The 18,175-nt window shown below is 42.3% G+C and overlaps 2 protein-coding genes across 2 annotated transcripts in view; one reads left to right on the forward strand and one right to left on the reverse strand.

Moving 5' to 3' along the window:
* LOC139994251 (uncharacterized) overlaps positions 1-18,175 on the forward strand; it is a 179,553-nt gene that overhangs the window by 130,206 nt on the left and 31,172 nt on the right. The window contains exon 6 of the mRNA XM_072016711.1: positions 16,684-16,820. Coding sequence (XP_071872812.1) covers positions 16,684-16,820 — 137 coding nt within the window. The remainder of the gene's footprint in view (positions 1-16,683; positions 16,821-18,175) is intronic.
* LOC139994239 (uncharacterized) lies at positions 1,586-6,193 on the reverse strand. Its single transcript, XM_072016692.1, is given in 9 exon segments — positions 1,586-2,969; positions 3,044-3,178; positions 3,265-3,465; positions 3,662-4,192; positions 4,435-4,600; positions 4,701-4,976; positions 5,072-5,282; positions 5,284-5,416; positions 5,807-6,193. Coding segments are annotated over 9 exon segments (1,806 nt in total). The 5' UTR covers positions 5,904-6,193; the 3' UTR covers positions 1,586-2,913.

The raw sequence follows: 18,175 nt of genomic DNA on the forward strand, positions 1-18,175 counted from the left end.
TACATGTATCGATGAATATCTTTGAAATCGTTTATCAAATAAATATATAATTATTCTAATATAAATTCTAAGTGTAAATTTAGTGTTCCTATACCATTATTTCTACTATTATGATCCAAAATTCACATTGACTTTTAATAAAAGATACATCGTCAATTATATAGATATATTCCGTGTAAAATCATAAACTATAGAAAGACGAACTTATTATTCGACTCGATACTTCAAAATGAATAGCAATAAGCATTAACGAACGAATATTTCGCGTTTTAAATGTCATTTAACCATTGTGTTCGGAAAAATACTCAGTGTATCTGTAAAGCTAAGCTAACAATCAAACTTTCACGCTTTACCAGGCGAAGGCACATTGAACGTCCTTGTAACGATCTCATAAACATCGAATCCAATCATCGCCTCAGCTTTCCGATACCCATAACCAATCTATTCCTAGCAAGTTTCACTTCGATCGTATATGCCTTGCGATAGTTACTCGCTTCCTGAATCGGGCTATAACTATGGGACAAGTTATACAGTTCGATAATGTACAGTTCAAAATTGATTCTCCACTGAGACCGTCAGAGGACCGTTCCCCGATGCGAAGTAAAGCAAGTTCCAGCTGACTCAGTGGCTCGTCTTCGATCCCCATTTTTCCACCACGATCGTAATTCAAGAGACGGGATCGTAAAACGTTGTGGCTACCTGATTCAGACGTTGTTCCGTTCTCTTTTTATGCTCGCCGATAATGGAGAGAGAGAAAAAAAGGAGCACGAGTCCCGTTGATAAAACAGTCAAGCCGATGGTACACTCACCGAATTCGATGAAGGTGCACCGGGTCGTAGATGATCCAAGCCGGAGTACTGGTTCCAGCAACTGAGGAAAAGTGGCGTGCCAATGGCGGGGGCGGATTCCAGTCACGTAGCCACGGAACCAGGTCTTCCATCCGGAAAGAAAAACAGCTTGCTCTCTGTGAAACAGATAAAAAATGAGTGGTCAGCGAAACTGGTCAAGGAAATGGTGTTCCGGCTGATGTGGAAACGTGTTGGATGTCGATAACGATATAGTGGATCGTGAAATGATGCGATATAATGATAAAATTGAAGTAATAAGTTAGAGCTAACTCAATGATACGTTATAATCGCCATGAAAGGGATTCATTGTTTCATTATTTATTATCACAATGAAAATAGAAACGTTACAAATATGCATACAATTTTTATTCAGAGGAAACGCGATGATGGAATTTTTTCAAATTCCCAAAATATACCTGCTTTAATTTGAGATCCACCTTGAATTTTTTATACAATGTCCAGTCGCAAGTAATCATACTTTCTTCGACTTTATTAAAAAACAGACGATTTATATTCCAATGCCAAGTCTGTAGTTCTTCTCTTTTCTATGATAATCCGTCCGTCTAAAGGGAAGATACAGTATCTCGAGGATTACAGGAATACGGTAAGACATCTTCTTTAAAGAGATCTCCCGACGGCTCGCTTCCATTTTTCATTAAACAAAGACGCTCGCTGGCACAATTATGAATTTCCTTAAGCTCGCTCCTTCCGTTTCCTCTCATCCTTCCTGTCTCCTCTTTCTTCTTCTTTTTTCTCTTTTTTTTTTATTAAATTTTCTCATCTATTTCCGTCGACGTCGGAGGTTTGAAAATAAGCCGACGATGTATCACCAATGGATACGACTACTTTTATAAACTGCATTCATAACGGAAGTCGGCTGTCCATTGGCGAAAGTTACGATAGCTAATAACAAACTTTGGTATTCTTCCCGCGACTTCTATGAATTCTCTACGCGAGCCCGGTTAATTTATATCAATTATACCGGTTAAAGCAATTATACGCAAGAACGGGGCTTGACGAAACGGTACTGGTCGGGTTTTATTAAGAAGTTACCAGCCACGTTATTCCTCGCACGTCTTTCTCGATAACAAATTCCCCAGGAAAGAAGAGGACCAGGGGCAAAGTGCTATACTTCTACCTTTTTTCTTAAAAGTATCGTTTAATCTTCTGCACGTTGTTCCTCTTTAGTATTATTCGTAATTTCAGTTAATAGTCAATACCGAGTCCTTACAAGTTGGATAATTTCAGCTAGAATTTAAATTTCTTTTCTTAAAAAAAACTCTAATACTCGAATGGGTTTTGCTCGCGTCATTACTTCGCAGAAGGTTCCTCTAAAAGAACCACAAGTAGCTCAGTTCCTAATAGCAATTTAGAATTTTCCTGCAGTGAAAGCAACTCCAGACAGTAACTCCATTTACTTTAACGTTCGTATAAAGAACCTTTCAAAAACTTATGTACATATACATGAATACAACCAACATTCACTTTTCCACAACAAATTTTATAAGTCGCGACGAAAAAATTGATATCCATATAAAGTAGAACCATAAAAAGGTCTTGTCATTTATCAAAAAACGTAACGATCTAACGTTTGACTACACGACGTCGCATGTTGGTCCTTTAAATAATTCACAAACATCCAGACAGAAGATTAAATGTCGGTGGCAATGGTCTTTAAAGAGTGGCACACAAAGGGGCGCTTTAAAGGACCTACTTTCCAGTCGTCGAGCCGAGTGCTCTTTCTTTCTCCCTCTCCAGCCTGGCGTGTGCCTCTTTCCTCCCCCGTCCGCATCTTTCATGTTTCCTTTTCCCGGGTTCTTAGAACGGAACCGAGCCACCGGACGCTTTCTACCGACTGTCGAGGGTGAAAATTACGACCACGCGTAATTTCGCTCGAATATTATTCAGCTCGGGCGAAAAACGAACGAGAATCGGCCTTATTACCGTTCCAGAAAAATTGCCCCATTCAGCTTCGCTTCACGCGATTTTATTTCGTCCAAACGAGGTTTTACAACAAATACAGAACTTTTAAATGAACATCGACTTTCTTCGAGACGGCTCGGATTTAGAAGAGATTCTTTCCGCTGGAGTTACGTTTCAGAATGTTACTGAAATCGAATTCTGCAACAAGAAAATAAGTATGAGAGTGAGAAAGCGAAACGATGGAAGCCTTCGATCAGAAGTATTGTAAGTACGTGGCAAATTGTAAGTCTTGCTGGTCGATGGATCGTTTGCGCTGCTCTCTGGGATTGCGTCCTCGATGGCCCTGGATATGTTGGAACACTCGCAGAAATCTTGAACAGACCCTCCATACAACGATATTTGATCAGCTGAACGCGATACAGCCAATAAAACACGAAATAGAAAAGTATAAGACAAATCCAAGATTGCAAAGTAGAGAAGCTAAAGGTAATACCTTTCAGAGTGTTCATATTGTTATCCATACAGAAACTCATGTCACTGGTATCAGAAAAATCGTAGTGACGAGGTGTAAACATACTGGAGGGATTGGGTTTGTCTTGATCAGGCTTCTTTGTCAAAGGCGTCTTCGTCATCATTGATTCAACAAATTGATCTGTTACCTGACTTTTCCTTAGCCCGACCAAATCATTATTTGCTGAAAACACGCTAGTTTCTATTCATAGCAGAAAATATACAATGCTAGAAGCCAAAAGATTTGGTTGAGGAGGATCACGTTAAAAAATTTTAGTAATATATTCCAATGCTACAGAATTTTTAGTTGTTTAAAAAATTCATAAAAGATGTGGATCAACCAATTCTTTTGGCCTATAATACAGCTCGATCCGAGTTACTTTTCTCTATTTTGGTCATTGGAGACACATTGTAGCGAACTGTCTCAATCCTTGCGATTCTTGCACGAGGGGATGGATCAACCGAACGACTCTTCGTTTTCTCCAATGGAATAATCTTCATTGGTGTCGCCACAAACTTCCCTTCATCCAAGATCAATCTCATTTTCTTCGCTACGGGATCGTCCATTTCCTCCTCAAGATCCTCGCAACGTTGGCCTGTGTGCTTATCTTTCGAAAGATCGGATGGCTGGTCCATGTGCTCTAGTTCCTGGTCTATTCCTTGTTCCACTTCCTCCTCGACTGCATCGATCGGTTCTGAAACCAAGATTCCGTCCACCTCGCTTGCTACATCCTCGTGCTCTATTTCCTGCTGTCCCTGGTCCAGGGAAGGACTCTTTGAATCGATCGGACGGTCATGAGGAATACTCTGATCTTTCCCGATATGGATTGAAATTTCTGACGGCGATTGTACGGTATTACCTTCTGCTAGACACATTTCTTCCAACATCAAGGTATCCACTGATAGGGAGTCTGAATTCGACGAGTCAGTTCTTAATTTAATTTCAGATAAATTACTTTATTATTGTTATTATTATTATTATCATAATTATTATTCAGATGAATAAAATTTGTATAAGGTGTTGGATTCGATGATCGAGAGATCAAATCTACAATAATTTAATTAAACTAAAGATGGTCGAGTATGAAAAAAGAAAATATTCTCAAAGCCCTTCTCTAAAGGACATCTCGTGATAAAAGAAGTGAAGGAGCACCTATGGAATTCTCATAATTTTTTCCCCAGCCACTGTGCGAGCCGATCCTCGACCCATGGTAAATCTTGCGCATGTGAGAGAAATTAATCTTTGGCGGTGGCATTTCCAGCAACTTCAACGTTCGATCCCTTTTCTCTTCCTCTTGCCTCTTCAACTGTACAGCTAGCTAAGAACCGGAAGAAACCGAAAATGGCATGCTATAAGAATCATGCTATGAAAAGAAAATTAAGAATCTCGAAAATTCGTAAAAAGTTGTGAAAAAAAACCTCCGTCTTGATCGTATTCAACTCTTTCTCGCGTGCTTCGATACTTCGATTAAGATCTTTCCATTCTTTGTCGAGTCCCATATGGTCTAAAATTGCGCGCGCAAGCTCGACGATTTTCGCGCGCATTCTCAGCCACGTAATCCGCTCTCTCTGCTTCAAAATTTTCTCGAACTCGTTGATCTTATATTCCATCACCATTTTATTAACTCGAAGCTTCTCCAATTTTACCTTGTTTTCTTTCCTCACCTTGGCTAAAGGAAATTCTTCGTATTTTGCCTAAATAACGTTGCAATCGTAGAATGAAATTCAACGAGACGATCTTCCGATTTTCATCTGGAATTTTACATTGCGATGCAAAGAAAATTACGTACGTGGTATGATTCCCATACTCTTTCGTATTCGTTATAAATACTTTCATATTGTCCACAGTCCAATTCCATGACTTTGTAATCGTTATCCAAATTAAGTCTCATTAGCTCGATTTTATTAGAAATTTCGTTAATATATTTATTGTGCCTATGAACGAGTTTTCAAAATGATACACCTAATGAATAGCTCAAAGTAGCGTTGATCCGATTATATTACGTACTTGTTTAAAATGTTAGTTAAAATCACAATATTATCCTCTGTATTCTTTGCCTTTTCTTTCAACTCCTTCCTCGTTTGCAATTGTGTCTGCATCTTAGTCTTCAATTCTTTTATTTCACTTGCAACTTCTTAGAAAAATTTATAAAAACACGATTTTCGTAGTATCGTACTTGCAGATGTCACAAATAAATCATAAAATTTGATTCTATGTACGTGTTATTAAAGAATTAAGAACCATACATAACCTATATTGTACATAATATCAAATCCGACAAAAAACTATCTTATTTCAAGTAGCTAAAAGGATGATTTTGACGACATTTATTTAATACTGTCAATGTTATTTCAAATATCAATCGGTGTTAATCACTGCAAAAGCTGTAGAGTATCGTTTCAAATATCAAACGATATGGGATATCAAATATCATAAACTAACAATAATTTAACACAAACATCGATGCGTATGACATTATTTTAAGGAAAATGGCTAGTAACAGTGAAATAAAGAGGTTACTTACCAGAGGACGTGCTCTTGGCTGCTTCAATTTCTACACGCAGACAGGTTTCCAACATATTCATGAACTGCGGGTCGTCACAGCTGATTCCGGATTCCATTTTCACTACGCAACGCTACTTTCGCGACAAATCACTTGAATTTGATAGAAAAATTTGAACAAAACCAAAAAAGAATACGAAATTCCGTGTTACGCAGTACCACTTGCCGAGCGTTATGTGAAAATGACGTCACGGGCCCCGTCGAACTTAAAAGCACGCTCTGATTGGCTGGCGCTGTTTCGCAATAATTTCGCGCGGAATTTAACGCGCCTTTTCAAACAATATTAATAGTTATCATTAATATACAAGGCAAATCAGTGGCTTTAATAACGAGATAATAACGCTAAATCCTTTAGCGTACGTAATCTCAGTTGCTCAGGAAAACAATGCAACTAAAACTAATAAGGAACGCAATAAAAAAATTAATGAAAGATAAAATACGATTAAGTAAGCTCTTAAGAAATTAAATTCTCTCCTCTTAGCGCATCGAGCAATTCATCAAAATTCCGAAATAACAAACTTCATGAAAATATTAATGCACAGACAACCGAGACAGAAATTTCAAACAGAAGAAACAGAAAATTCATGAGCGCGGTACATGTAACTGCTGCTGCACCGTCGTGTCGCGTTTCTATGTTTACAGCGGCCCATTCGTTTACCTCGTTTCTCGCAGGTTGCACAACCTCCTCCGTACAAGCATAAAGGGAAATTTAATTCTCCTGTAGCGTTGGTGATGCGCGTAAACATTTTACGAGCAGGAAGCAACGAGCGGTCGCCACTGGCAACCGATTAATTTATCGGTCCTGGGGAAATTGATATCGAAAAATATAAGTAAAGGGTTGGATGCCGAGTGCACGGACACAGGGAACTGGCCACCGGCCAACTGGACGGCCATTTAGGTCAAAGAGAAAACCTCCCTCTTCCGTCGCCCGTCGCTTCCGTTCTGCTAGCGGCCACTCTGCGAATTGACGATGCCTTTTTTACTATTTTCTCTCTTTTCGTAGCTGTCGTGTTAATGCTAAAGGTTAATTAAAGAGTTTGCACACGTTTAGTACGACGGAATGTTATAACATCGGGATACGAGGAGGTGGTAATTTTCTGAAAAAGGATTTCTCATATAGCGAACGTGTCGTCGTACGCGAATTTTTTCAAGCGTCATCAGCGACTTCCCACCTTTAACCCTTAAGTCGACGTAGAATTCTAGAATTTTTTCTAACTTGGTCTCGTATTCGAATTCTTAGAAGCTTTATTAGGTTCGTGTATAATTATGAGACACCAAATGCCTCGGATGCTTCGATAAACCCTGTTTCTAAACTTTTAAACGCATTCCTCTGGGCCAGGAAGCGATTTCAAAGCACGAAATGCTGCTCCCTGTGAGCCACTTCAAAACCTTCCCGTTCTCGTTTGTCCGACGCACGTCCTAAAATAAATTCCGGAGTAAGCTTGCAAATTTTACGAAATACCTTTCATACACATTCGGCATCTCGCCGCGTGAAAAAAACACATACAAAAGGTAATTAACCTTCTATAACGTCGAGTAACTTGGAAATTGCATTTGTTCTCGCAACCACGTTTTATGACGCTCATCTTGTCTAATTGTCGTCGTAACGTTCTATTCTACCGTTCCACCGTTTACAGCATTTGTTAGCTGCTGTTTCTAAGAAGTTTCTACCGAACTAAGGGACCAAAATCAGTGCCAATTTTCGTTCCGTAACGAGATAGAAATCTGATGGTAAAAAAGTTAAAAGGCACGCGGAAACGGAGACTCGTTTAACGAAGCCACTTGTATCGTGATATTTATCCCGCGTACTTTCGTCGGTTTTTCTGTTCGAACCGACAAGATCCATAGATAGCAAAGGCCCGACAGAAAAGCGGGAAAGAGGCGAAAGGCAAGAAGGAAGAGGAATTGAAGGCGGTGGCCGTTCTTGCGTGCGTACAAAAGCGGTGTTGTGCCATTACGGGACAAAACAGCCAGCCAGAGACATGTTGGTTCGCTTAAATGCAGCTGCGCGCGTGTCTGCAGTTTATTTAATAGGAATCGCGAACTCCGCGTTGTATACGCAACCGTGGTATCCTTTTTCGCGCGGACGGCGTTGTTTCGTCAGGCAACAAAACAGCGACCCGCGGCAAAGTATTGGGATCTTGGTGTAATCCGTCCTTTCCACCGACTGCCAACAAAGCTCCCAACTGAAAACGATCACACGGCCCGAAGAATGCTGGATCCTGTTCCATCTCGCGGTTCAGTGACCTGTCTGTAATTAATATCACGTTTCGTTCGTTCTTTTCCCTTTTTCTTTCGTCATAGAGATTATTTCTCCCGCTTCTGGAAAATAGAAGGAAATCTCCAGGGAATTTTTCTCAGCGAAAACTTTTTTCGGGAACCTTTTCAGAAAGATAAAGAGGTGGTGAATGGAAAAGTTCGGCGGTTAATGAGTCTAATTAGTCTATCAGTTTCGTCCCTCGTCAGTTTTAAATTTATTGCGATCGTCCCCCGCGTAACAACGCTAAAAAAAGAAACACTTTTAGAATCGAAACAATGCTGTGATTCAAAAAAAAAAGGAAGGAAACAAGAGGAAAATTCAGAGCACTCCTATAGAGACGCATTGAAATTCATACATGCTAGTTTACCCCGTAGCAACCAATCCAGCGACGAGTTTAATTTTCCCGTTAAATCAGCACATTCATCTGCGCGAAACTATCTCTGTTACAAAAAGGGGGAACAACCGAAACAAGAAAGAAAAGATAGCTAGGAACCAACAAATTCGGTTTTATGAAACTTTCTGTTGAATGAAGCGCACGAATGTACCGGTGAAACGCGAAACAGAAGGACACCATAGGGTAGAACAGACTTGTGGCAGATGAAAGAGGATGGCAGATAGTGTACAGCGCGCATCTCTGTGAAGCTTTCGCAATTTACGAGGCGCAACGAGACGTCGACATCGTCAACGGGTGCTCGACGCCTTTCAACCGACACAGATCATGGCGAATGTAATGTTTTCAATGAGAACTCGCTCCCAACCTCCTATCTTCCTTGTTTTTCACCATTTATCAATCACTAACCCTCCGACTGACAAGAAAACAAATATCGCAGAATTCTGACGTTTCTGTGTCTTCGAAACGCGATCAGAAAAATCGGCAACTTACATTGAACTTTTACAAAGGACCAAAGTCTTTTTATAGTTTTCTGCTTCTCTATTTTGGCAATTGCGTGCTTGAGAGTCAAAAAAATAACTGCTAGCCACCATGAACTCTCACATAAAAATGTATTGGTTTAACCAACTTAACGTAACTAAGAAATATTGTCGTTTATCGAAATACGTTTTGTAAAATCCTTCACTCTTTTCCACCCTTCCAGCAAATGCTTGTCTCGTATAGAATTCTTGTATCTACTTTGCCACTACTCTCTTCTTTTGTTTCTCGGTAACTCAATCCAGGTCGAACGATAAGCCACACGGAACTAGAAAGAAGTGAAAAAGTGGAAGTCCTCGAGACGCGACGACCGCGATTAAAATTCCAGGTGCGCTGGATTCACGAGCGACGTCGAAGCATGAAAGCAGTTGGTATCCTTTTGAAAACGAGCACCCACGTGAAGCTGCATCCACCCCGCAGCTATCGTCTCGGTCGTTTATCCGTGCGCGTACTTTATTTCCATATTTCGCCGCGCCACGTCGATCCTTGCGCGTTCGTTCAAGAACGTTCATGTGCATCCGTCGCCTCCGGCTGCGATGTTTCGAACGAGGAGGAGGAAAAAAGGAGAAAAAGGGACACGAACGAACGACGAGGAAACGATCCCTGAATTCTCCCTTAGCCGCCGGCTACGAGCTACCCTTCTCGGTCTAGCCCCGATAAACGGCTAGACGAATTTCTTTCCCTCCTCTACCCTTCCGGATGGAATTCTCGCGACGCGTCAAGGCGACGCTTTTCTCCGTTTCCACGTGATCCTGACACCGGATGATTAAAAAGGGAGAAACGTTTCTCTGCTGCAGCGAGACAAACTTGGAGAGAAAACGAGAGTCGAACGATTTATGAATTAGCGATAGATCATAGCGCGGTGAAATATGGGGTAAATTTAAATACGTTCATTTGGAAAATGAGCAACGGAAGGAGGGAACCACAGTTGGAAACTTTTGGGAATTGATTGCCTCACGGGGCAGTATTTCGCCGTTGTTCTAAACGGGTAATCGCGAGCAGTCGGCGAGCGTGCAACTTGTTTATACGCTGCAGTTAAATCCCCGTTGCCAAGTAGGGCCCGGCTTGCAATTGGCGATACGCCAGCCACGCGTAACATCGCCTCGAAATTCCCCCACCCCAACTACATTTCCCTAATTTCTCTGTTGTTCCAGATTTCCGTAAGGTTGGAAGCGAAATTCTGCTCTTTGCCGAGCGAAAGCACGCGAATTTCGATTCCAACGAAACGTATTTTATCCTTTTTCTATAATATGCTTTCCTATTCGATCGTCTTTTTCTAATATAAAGCCGCGTACCTTCTAAATTACTCGTTGCTCTATGAAAACTCTATGCAAACTTTAAGGTTTAACGAATTGATCGACCTTGCGGCGGTATAACAGAGAGATTCATCACCGTTGAAAGCTAGGAGATCGAAATATCGAAAGAAAGGGACGTAATTGCCGGTGGAAGAATGGAAGCCAAATGATCGCAGACATTCCGCGAAGGAGAAATCTGTCGGTCTCGCTCGGCTCGCGATCAAACGTCCCACGAATGATTTTCTTTTTCTATTCAACGGAGGAAGCCGCAGAAGCACTTCGGTTGATAGGCCACTGATCGCACGGTATCCCCGTATTGGCTTCCCCCGGTGGCGCCCTGGCGTACATCTCTCTTGCAAATGGATCTTCACGGAAACTAGATTCACCGGAGCCGGAATGACAAGAAAGGAGACGCTAAATTGGATGTACGGCTGGCTCAAATGATGGGCTCAACAGGCTTCCAGCCGATTCAATCGACTCGAATCGTGCTTAGAATTCGATAACCCTCCCGGTCGATTATCGTCCGCCGGAATTTTTTAAGAAGCTCCACTATCTCGCATTCTCTTCGTCGAAAAGTAAGAAGCGAGATATTACGATCGATCCGATCACAGAATAATTTAAACGCGACGGGAATCGATGGGCTGATCGTTAAACGTCTGGCGAAAATTACATGCGCAAGAGTATTTTTACGAAACCCACGAATCTCGAACTAACGAGTAAAAATCGTAGCAACGTGTACGTCTTTAAAGTTGCAACATCGCGAGGAAACGATTGAATCGTCGGATAAAGCGTAAGTTTCGATCTAATCTTACGTCCGATTATAACGTTCGTGGAAAATGTGGCAGGAAACGAAAAACGATCGAACCGCGATCACATTTATCGTGCGAAATCCACTTTAAACGTTCACTATTATCCCGAAACGAGCGAAAAACCTATCTGAATTCAAAATTCAAGATCTCCCATGCCATTCTAATCGAGCGAGTTGCTGCGTGGAAACGCGTTACAAAAGCGATGAAAGCGAATCATCATCGGGCACGTAATCCCGGATCCCTTTACCGGCCTCGTACCAATCACACGAGGCCCGGAAACGCATAAAACCCGACCGACATTCGCGCAGCGGTTTCCGTGGCGAACATATCCCGCAGAAAATCCTGCACCGCTCGTAAAAGTATCTCGTATCGCGGCGCGCAACTCTTTTCCTCGGCGTCCCGGGCTTTTTACCGCGTCGGAGAACGCGTTACTCGTTCTAACGTGGCCTCAAAGCAGACCGTTGCTTTCGAAACGGAAGATAAATCGAGGCTGCGCGGCCTTTAATACCGGTACGCATGAAAGAGGTCAAAGAAATAAGAAAATTAGCTCGTTCGCAAGCCAGCCCCGATTCCAATTTTCTCAATTTCGACTTTCCACCGTTTCTACCGTTTCCGAGATTTCCCAAGGTTTGTCTGGTATTTTTGGAAGAGCAATCTCTTACGGTAGAATTTTCTCAGTCGCGACACGTTCTTTCTTATCTCTGCTCATCCTTCTCGTGCTCCTCTCGCTGGTAGAAGTCACGAAATACGCGCGAGTTTCCCGGTTGAACGGACGGCATTTATTCCTGACGAGTAGCATTACGTCGTTTCTATTCGATTTCCATCGTTTCTTCTCGCTTCGCCCGTGATTTATCCGCCGAGACTCTGTTTAGAAACATTCGGTTGTAGAAAGAATAGTTACATCCTTGTTACGATCTTGTACTGAAAAATTTGAAACGAATCCGCGAGTATTTTCTACGTAAATCTTCGGTCGGTTACTATATCGCCGGAGTGCCGAACGATAGAACGCGAGGGAAGGACAAAATCGGCGAAATCCGAAAGTCGAGTTAGCGTAGCCGCGTGATTTAGGATCGGGCGTCGTGCAGGCTGTCCCGATCGTCAGCGCGATAAATGGGAAAGCACTCGGCGCGAGAAGTTCATATTTTATTGCGTAATAAAATATAATCCCGCGACGAGGAGTGGCACAAGGAGGACGACGGGTCACGCGTCGAGGATTTATTACGATGCTCCGGCACGAAGCTTCGTAAAAACGGGGTCAGCTCCGGGTACAGTCGCGTTGTCCGCGTATTGTCCGAATCGGAAAGAGGGACGAATCCGCGCCGATTTCAGAAACAGAAAAAAATAGGATCGAGATAAAGAGGAGAGTAACGATGGAAATAGGACAGTAGTTTAGGAAAGATATGGAAGAGGAATTATTAATCGCGACGCTGCAGAAAGTCTTTCCTCCTTTTTCCTCCATCTTCTTCTCGTTTTGATGCTGCCGTAATGCTTCGAGAGAAACGACGCTTCAGCGTACAGATGGTCGACTGCTTTTGAACAGTGACAAAAGCCCATAATTCGTCAAACACCATTACCAGACACATCCTCGGAGAGGAGAGGAACGCGTATCCGACATAGCGAAACGCAGCCAAGTAGTTGATGCCAGTCATTAGTCAGCCGGAGGAGACGCAGCCGAGAAGCTGGCAAGCAGCTTCCCTCCGGGAACTTTCGTAATTTGACGTAACAGATGCACCAACTGAATTCGTAATACTTCGACAGAGGCGGCGGCCGGACGACTATCGGTTTCCGATACCGAATCCTGTCATTAAACCTAACGAATATTCAATTACACCTAGCCCGATTGTTCCGATTGGTGCAGCTTATCAATCGTTTGCATCGACGCTCAAGTACCGAGGAACCTTCCTCTTTTTCCCGAATTTTCATTACTCGCCATCTTCTCGATAATTTTCCAATTTTCGCAAATTTTTCATATCCCAATTACTAATTGCTTAACACTCTTTTTATAGGGATGGGAGGACATTCTCAAGTTTTTCTCAAGTTCCACTATCCCCACAGAAACATGCAACCCTTTTCCTTCTACTCGTTTCAGGAAATCCAATAAAAAATGGAAGTTCGAAGTTGCAGCTAAACCCCAATAGCACCGATATTCAACCAGTCGCCGAAACTTTCTGCGAAATATTCGATACTTCTTCTATTTCTCTGGCGATACGAGAATTCACAGCATCTACCGCAATGCGCATCCTGGATACTAGAGGAGTTTAATCATCTCGCTGAATTAAAACTCGAGTTTCAATCCACCGGCTGGGCCAAATAATTAAGCGTGAATAGCCGCATCCGTCAAAATTAGAGCTTAATGAAACCGAAACATCGGTGGAAAATAAAACGAATATTCTCCGGTTATCATTTCTGGATAACACACGAGGAACGTGGTCGACAACGGAAATTCTCCGACCGAATGGCCACAAAGAAGAGGTATATCGCGATTTGCGAACGTTGAAATTAAATTTTCAGCTAATTCTACGTTACAGAATGTTCCATATAGCGGTCCTAGACGTCTAGGATTCATTATCGATAATTACAATCGTCCTCTGGTTCCTAAAATCACAGATAATAATTTCTATAGAGATCCATCCAATTTTCAAATTACCGCGAAATTTAAAATTCCGACGGACGATCGTTTTTCTACCGAGTGTCTCGGCTCGTATAAAATGGAATACGTTGAAAGGCGTAATGGCATTTCCAATGGCGAGAAGCGAAACTAACAGGTGAAACGTTTCGTGTAGATTCGACGGACGATGAAAATTGGCGAGGTAATCTAGTTATAGCGATAAGTTACGACGCGGGGAAGACAAGGTGGCCAGATTTCAGGCGCGCTATTAGCCAGGCAAACTAGGATTCTGATTAGGAATGAGACCCCGATGCCTGGAAATGGCGTGCATTGTGTTCTCGGCCCATTCACCCCGTCGATAGCGTGTCCGTGTGTGTTTTTGTGCGAGCGCACGCGCATCTGTATATATGTGTATACGTTCGTATTGGCCCACCACCGACGTTAGCCTCGATCTCCATCCTATATATACGCGCATGATGAGCCCTTGAAGCCCCACAATGAACTAGTATTGTAACGTAGCCGTCCTGCACAATGTAATTCTGCACGGAGCATGCGATAGAGGAAGCCAAAGTAACTTAATCAGCGAGCGAGTTTCGGTTTCTTTGACATACACGATACAAATTTTTCAACGATTATGCTACCGCTCTGGAAAATCTGTCCTCGGCGATGAACTCGAGGATCGTTCGTTGCGGAAGAAGAAATAAATACGCGTATCGCGAAAGTATTCCAACAGTTTTAGAAACTTTCTATGTATATGTAGGATCTTTACTACAATTAGTTTATTTACAATGAATGGATTAAACGGACGTTGGTTAAACGGGAAACGATGGTTGTTTAACGTGGATTAATCACTATAACGTATTATAATTAAGACAACTAGATAGTTGATTTGCAACTCTCGTCACCATGGATCCAACGCTCTCTCTCACGCGGACCACACTCTCTTGACAACGCAGTTCGCACTCTCCGACTGCTCAATTGACACTGACTGTTAATTCGTCTTTTTCCCTTAGCATCCCTTTGTCTTTTGTCTTAGCCCCACCACGCACGTGTTCCGCAACCGCTCGTCGCCAGGGTCACGCAAGCCTTTTCCGCGAAACTATTCGATCGAATGACCGACGATACATTGTTGGGCCTATCGGCACTTCGACTTTCTCGCGACATTGTTTATAGTTCGCCCGATATCTCTTAGGCCTTTCGTCCACTATACTACATATGTATAGTATACAAACTGTGTGATTTGAAAATGTATACTGTATCTAAATGTATGAAATTTGCAAGATATTTATTGGAAGTACGCGCTTCGTAGAGATCGCCAAGGTATTTGAATTGTTCGCAATAATATGACGAGATTAATTATTCGCTATAATGTAAGTCACAATATGGTGAGACCATATTTAGTACGAATTATACGTTTAAGACCACTGTTCATTCTGTATGGTTTATAATTTTTCACATGGTATATATGTGCAATAAACGTGTTGTAACTTTCACGTAGATTTTCAGACTGGTTTCCAATTTTACTAGTATAATCACGATAGTCGTGTCTCATTACGCCGCTAACAAAGTTTCAAAAAGTTTCATACAATGCACATAATATATTCATGCAAATTTTCCACTGGTAGATGTTCGAATACTTTCGCGAGCCGCTACGCGTACGCCACGAATATACTTTAATTACTGAATTTTTAGAAGAATACCTATTTTTCCATTATACCGGTGAAATTCGTTACCGTAATTATTAATCCCCGTTACTCGTCTACAAATTATTATCGCGGTGTACCGTAACGTATTATAAGTTTTGGCGAGAATTTGATCGCTCTTCCCCATTAATCGGCCCAGCGCGCGTTTCGACAAAATTTATGAAAAGGTATCGCAGTTTGTATACGCCATTCATCGACTCAACATCCTTCTACATTCGCGAGTGGCCATTAAAATTCAGATCCATTGATCGGTAATTTAAAAATAAACACATTCGCGTTATTCCGTAATTACAATCGAATGAAACTAATTACAGAAGTCGCTTTGATTCGCGATTTTAAAGATACTTTTGTGAAAGCTTCGTATCCATTCAGCGCGTTCAATTTATCGCAAATTCAGTGACGGTTCGTTTTACCTCAAAACGTCCATGACCTCGAGGTATCGATACGTCGGTTCGTTCGACGTATCGTTGCACGCATTTCAAAAACAATACGAGTGCTTACGAATAGAAGTTATACGAACAAAAAGCTGTAGGAATCCGGCTTTTCCATGATAGTTCGATGATTAGCGCCTGATCGATACACGTTGGATACGCCGCGTTGCCCCGTAGGAAGTACATACGTTTCCTTTCACGACGGACTTTGATCGAGAGCCGGTGTTCTCCTTTTAACTCGAGATAGAGGAGATCGCGACGAATCGAATTTTTCTGCGGAGAACGATCGAGCAAAGGAAACTAGCCCGGAGCCATCGATAATTCATCGAACGCCCCAGCCGATTCTTTGCCCGGTCGACCTCGAAATTCACCTCGATAAACCCTTTGATCGAGTCCCCGATACCGATTACACGGAAATTTGGCCGAAGATTTCTGTCAAGGACGTTCGATCGAGCGCGATTCCTTGATTTGACGTAGCTAACGAGAGGAAAGTACAGTCGCATGGCTCGGTTAAAAGTTCCAAGGTAGAACGTACACGTGTGGAGACATCGCAAAGCCAAATCTCGCTACCTAGATAATTAATTTCAGTGATAAATCGTAAAATCGTGGATATCGGTAATTCGACGAATATTTCTTTAACTTTAGATTCGTAAGAGCGCGCTTCTCAACTTGTTGATCGTTCGACCGCGCCATTAGAATCGAAGTTCGATTTTCTCGCGTTCAAGCGACCTGCAGCCAAGTAAGTTAGGCGACAAGACGATCGATAATGTTTGTTTCAGAGAGATCTTTGTCCTTCGTGTTTCAGCCTGCAATAAAACATACTACGGGGACGTGGGTAAAACTTACGACCTGGAGCTCCATCGACCGAAGGAGGACAAGGTGCCTTACATTTGCAAGCTCACCTTCAGCGCACCGGGCGGTGATCTGGGAGACATCATACAGGCAAGTTTCCCCGAAAGCCTCTTTGATTATCCTCCGTAACAAAGACCCTAACCTAGACCCGAACCTGTATTCCTAATTAACATACAACCTGAATGGCTGCGTGGAGTAATTAGACAAGCAACGAAGTACCTCGTAAATGCACCATCGCATAATCGAAGCTACCAAAGAAATTTACATCCGTCTGAGTGCAACTTTTCGCTAAATCGCGGTATAGTTTCAAGGGCGAAAAAGACAGTCGAGAAACGTTGCTGCTTTCTCCGTTGAAAAGACGCGTCAGATATTTAAAAAAAGAAGGATAGGTAGAAAAAGGAGATGGAATAAAAAAGAAACGACAAGAAAGATGGAAAGAGAGAGAATTGCGGGAAACAAGGCAGAACCGTGGTCTGCCAGACGAGCAGAAATTAACGGTGGAATTTTTAATAACGCAAATTGCTTGGATTGCGTCAGTTAGCCGGAGGGAAGCATAACCGAACGTCGTTTCGCTGCCTCGAATACTTTCGTAAACGGAACGAACGGGCGGTCCGAAAGTTTCTTCCGCGCACTGCCAAATTTATTTATACGCGGCCTGTTTGCCAGCCCCTCGCGGCTCTTTTCCGCGTGTTTGCCGTTTTTATCAAAGCCACTCTCTCTTCGCTGCTCGCGCGGCTCTTTCTTTCTCTCCGATGCTCTATCTCCTCCCCTCGGGGAACGTCGATATTTTAATCGTCATCGGATCATTCCACACGGGATTGATACTTGATAACTCGGTTACTCGCGCAGAACCGAAAGCTAGAGGGGTGAAAGAGATCGAAGGGCTGTTCTGTGAGATGCTCGCGCGTGTGCTTACCGTTAGAATATTCGACGCGGTAATGCATTGCCGGATATTAGCGTTTAATGGCGCACGATGGAAAGTTTCGAAAGGAAAATGTTACTACCGAGAGCTTCGAGCAAACAGATATATCTAATCGGTATCTCTCGAGCATCCAACAACTCGGAGGATTTCTATCGTTACTCGATGGAATATTAGATTGAAAAATTGCAAAAAGAGAAACGAACGTCTGACGAAAGTAATCTTTTACCACTGAATACTCACTATGATACAAAAGTTGAATGGTACAGAGATGTAGTAGCAGTCATTCATAGGTCATGGCAGCAAACTGCGCTTCTCGAAATTTTTTAAACGAGCCACGTACTTCTGATCGATGCTTATCTCGTATGGAACTCCACCGATCGGAAGGAAATTTCAGTTAACGTGCAACTAATTGAACTTCTGCTGGCTGAATTCGCTTATCCGAATACGAGTTCCTATTACGTGCGCGAAAAATAATGAGGAAAATTGAACTTCGATTATATAAACTATTTATCCCCTGACAAGT

This window comes from Bombus fervidus, chromosome 14, assembly GCF_041682495.2.
Source record: "Bombus fervidus isolate BK054 chromosome 14, iyBomFerv1, whole genome shotgun sequence".
Classification (NCBI taxonomy): Eukaryota; Metazoa; Arthropoda; class Insecta; order Hymenoptera; family Apidae; genus Bombus; species Bombus fervidus.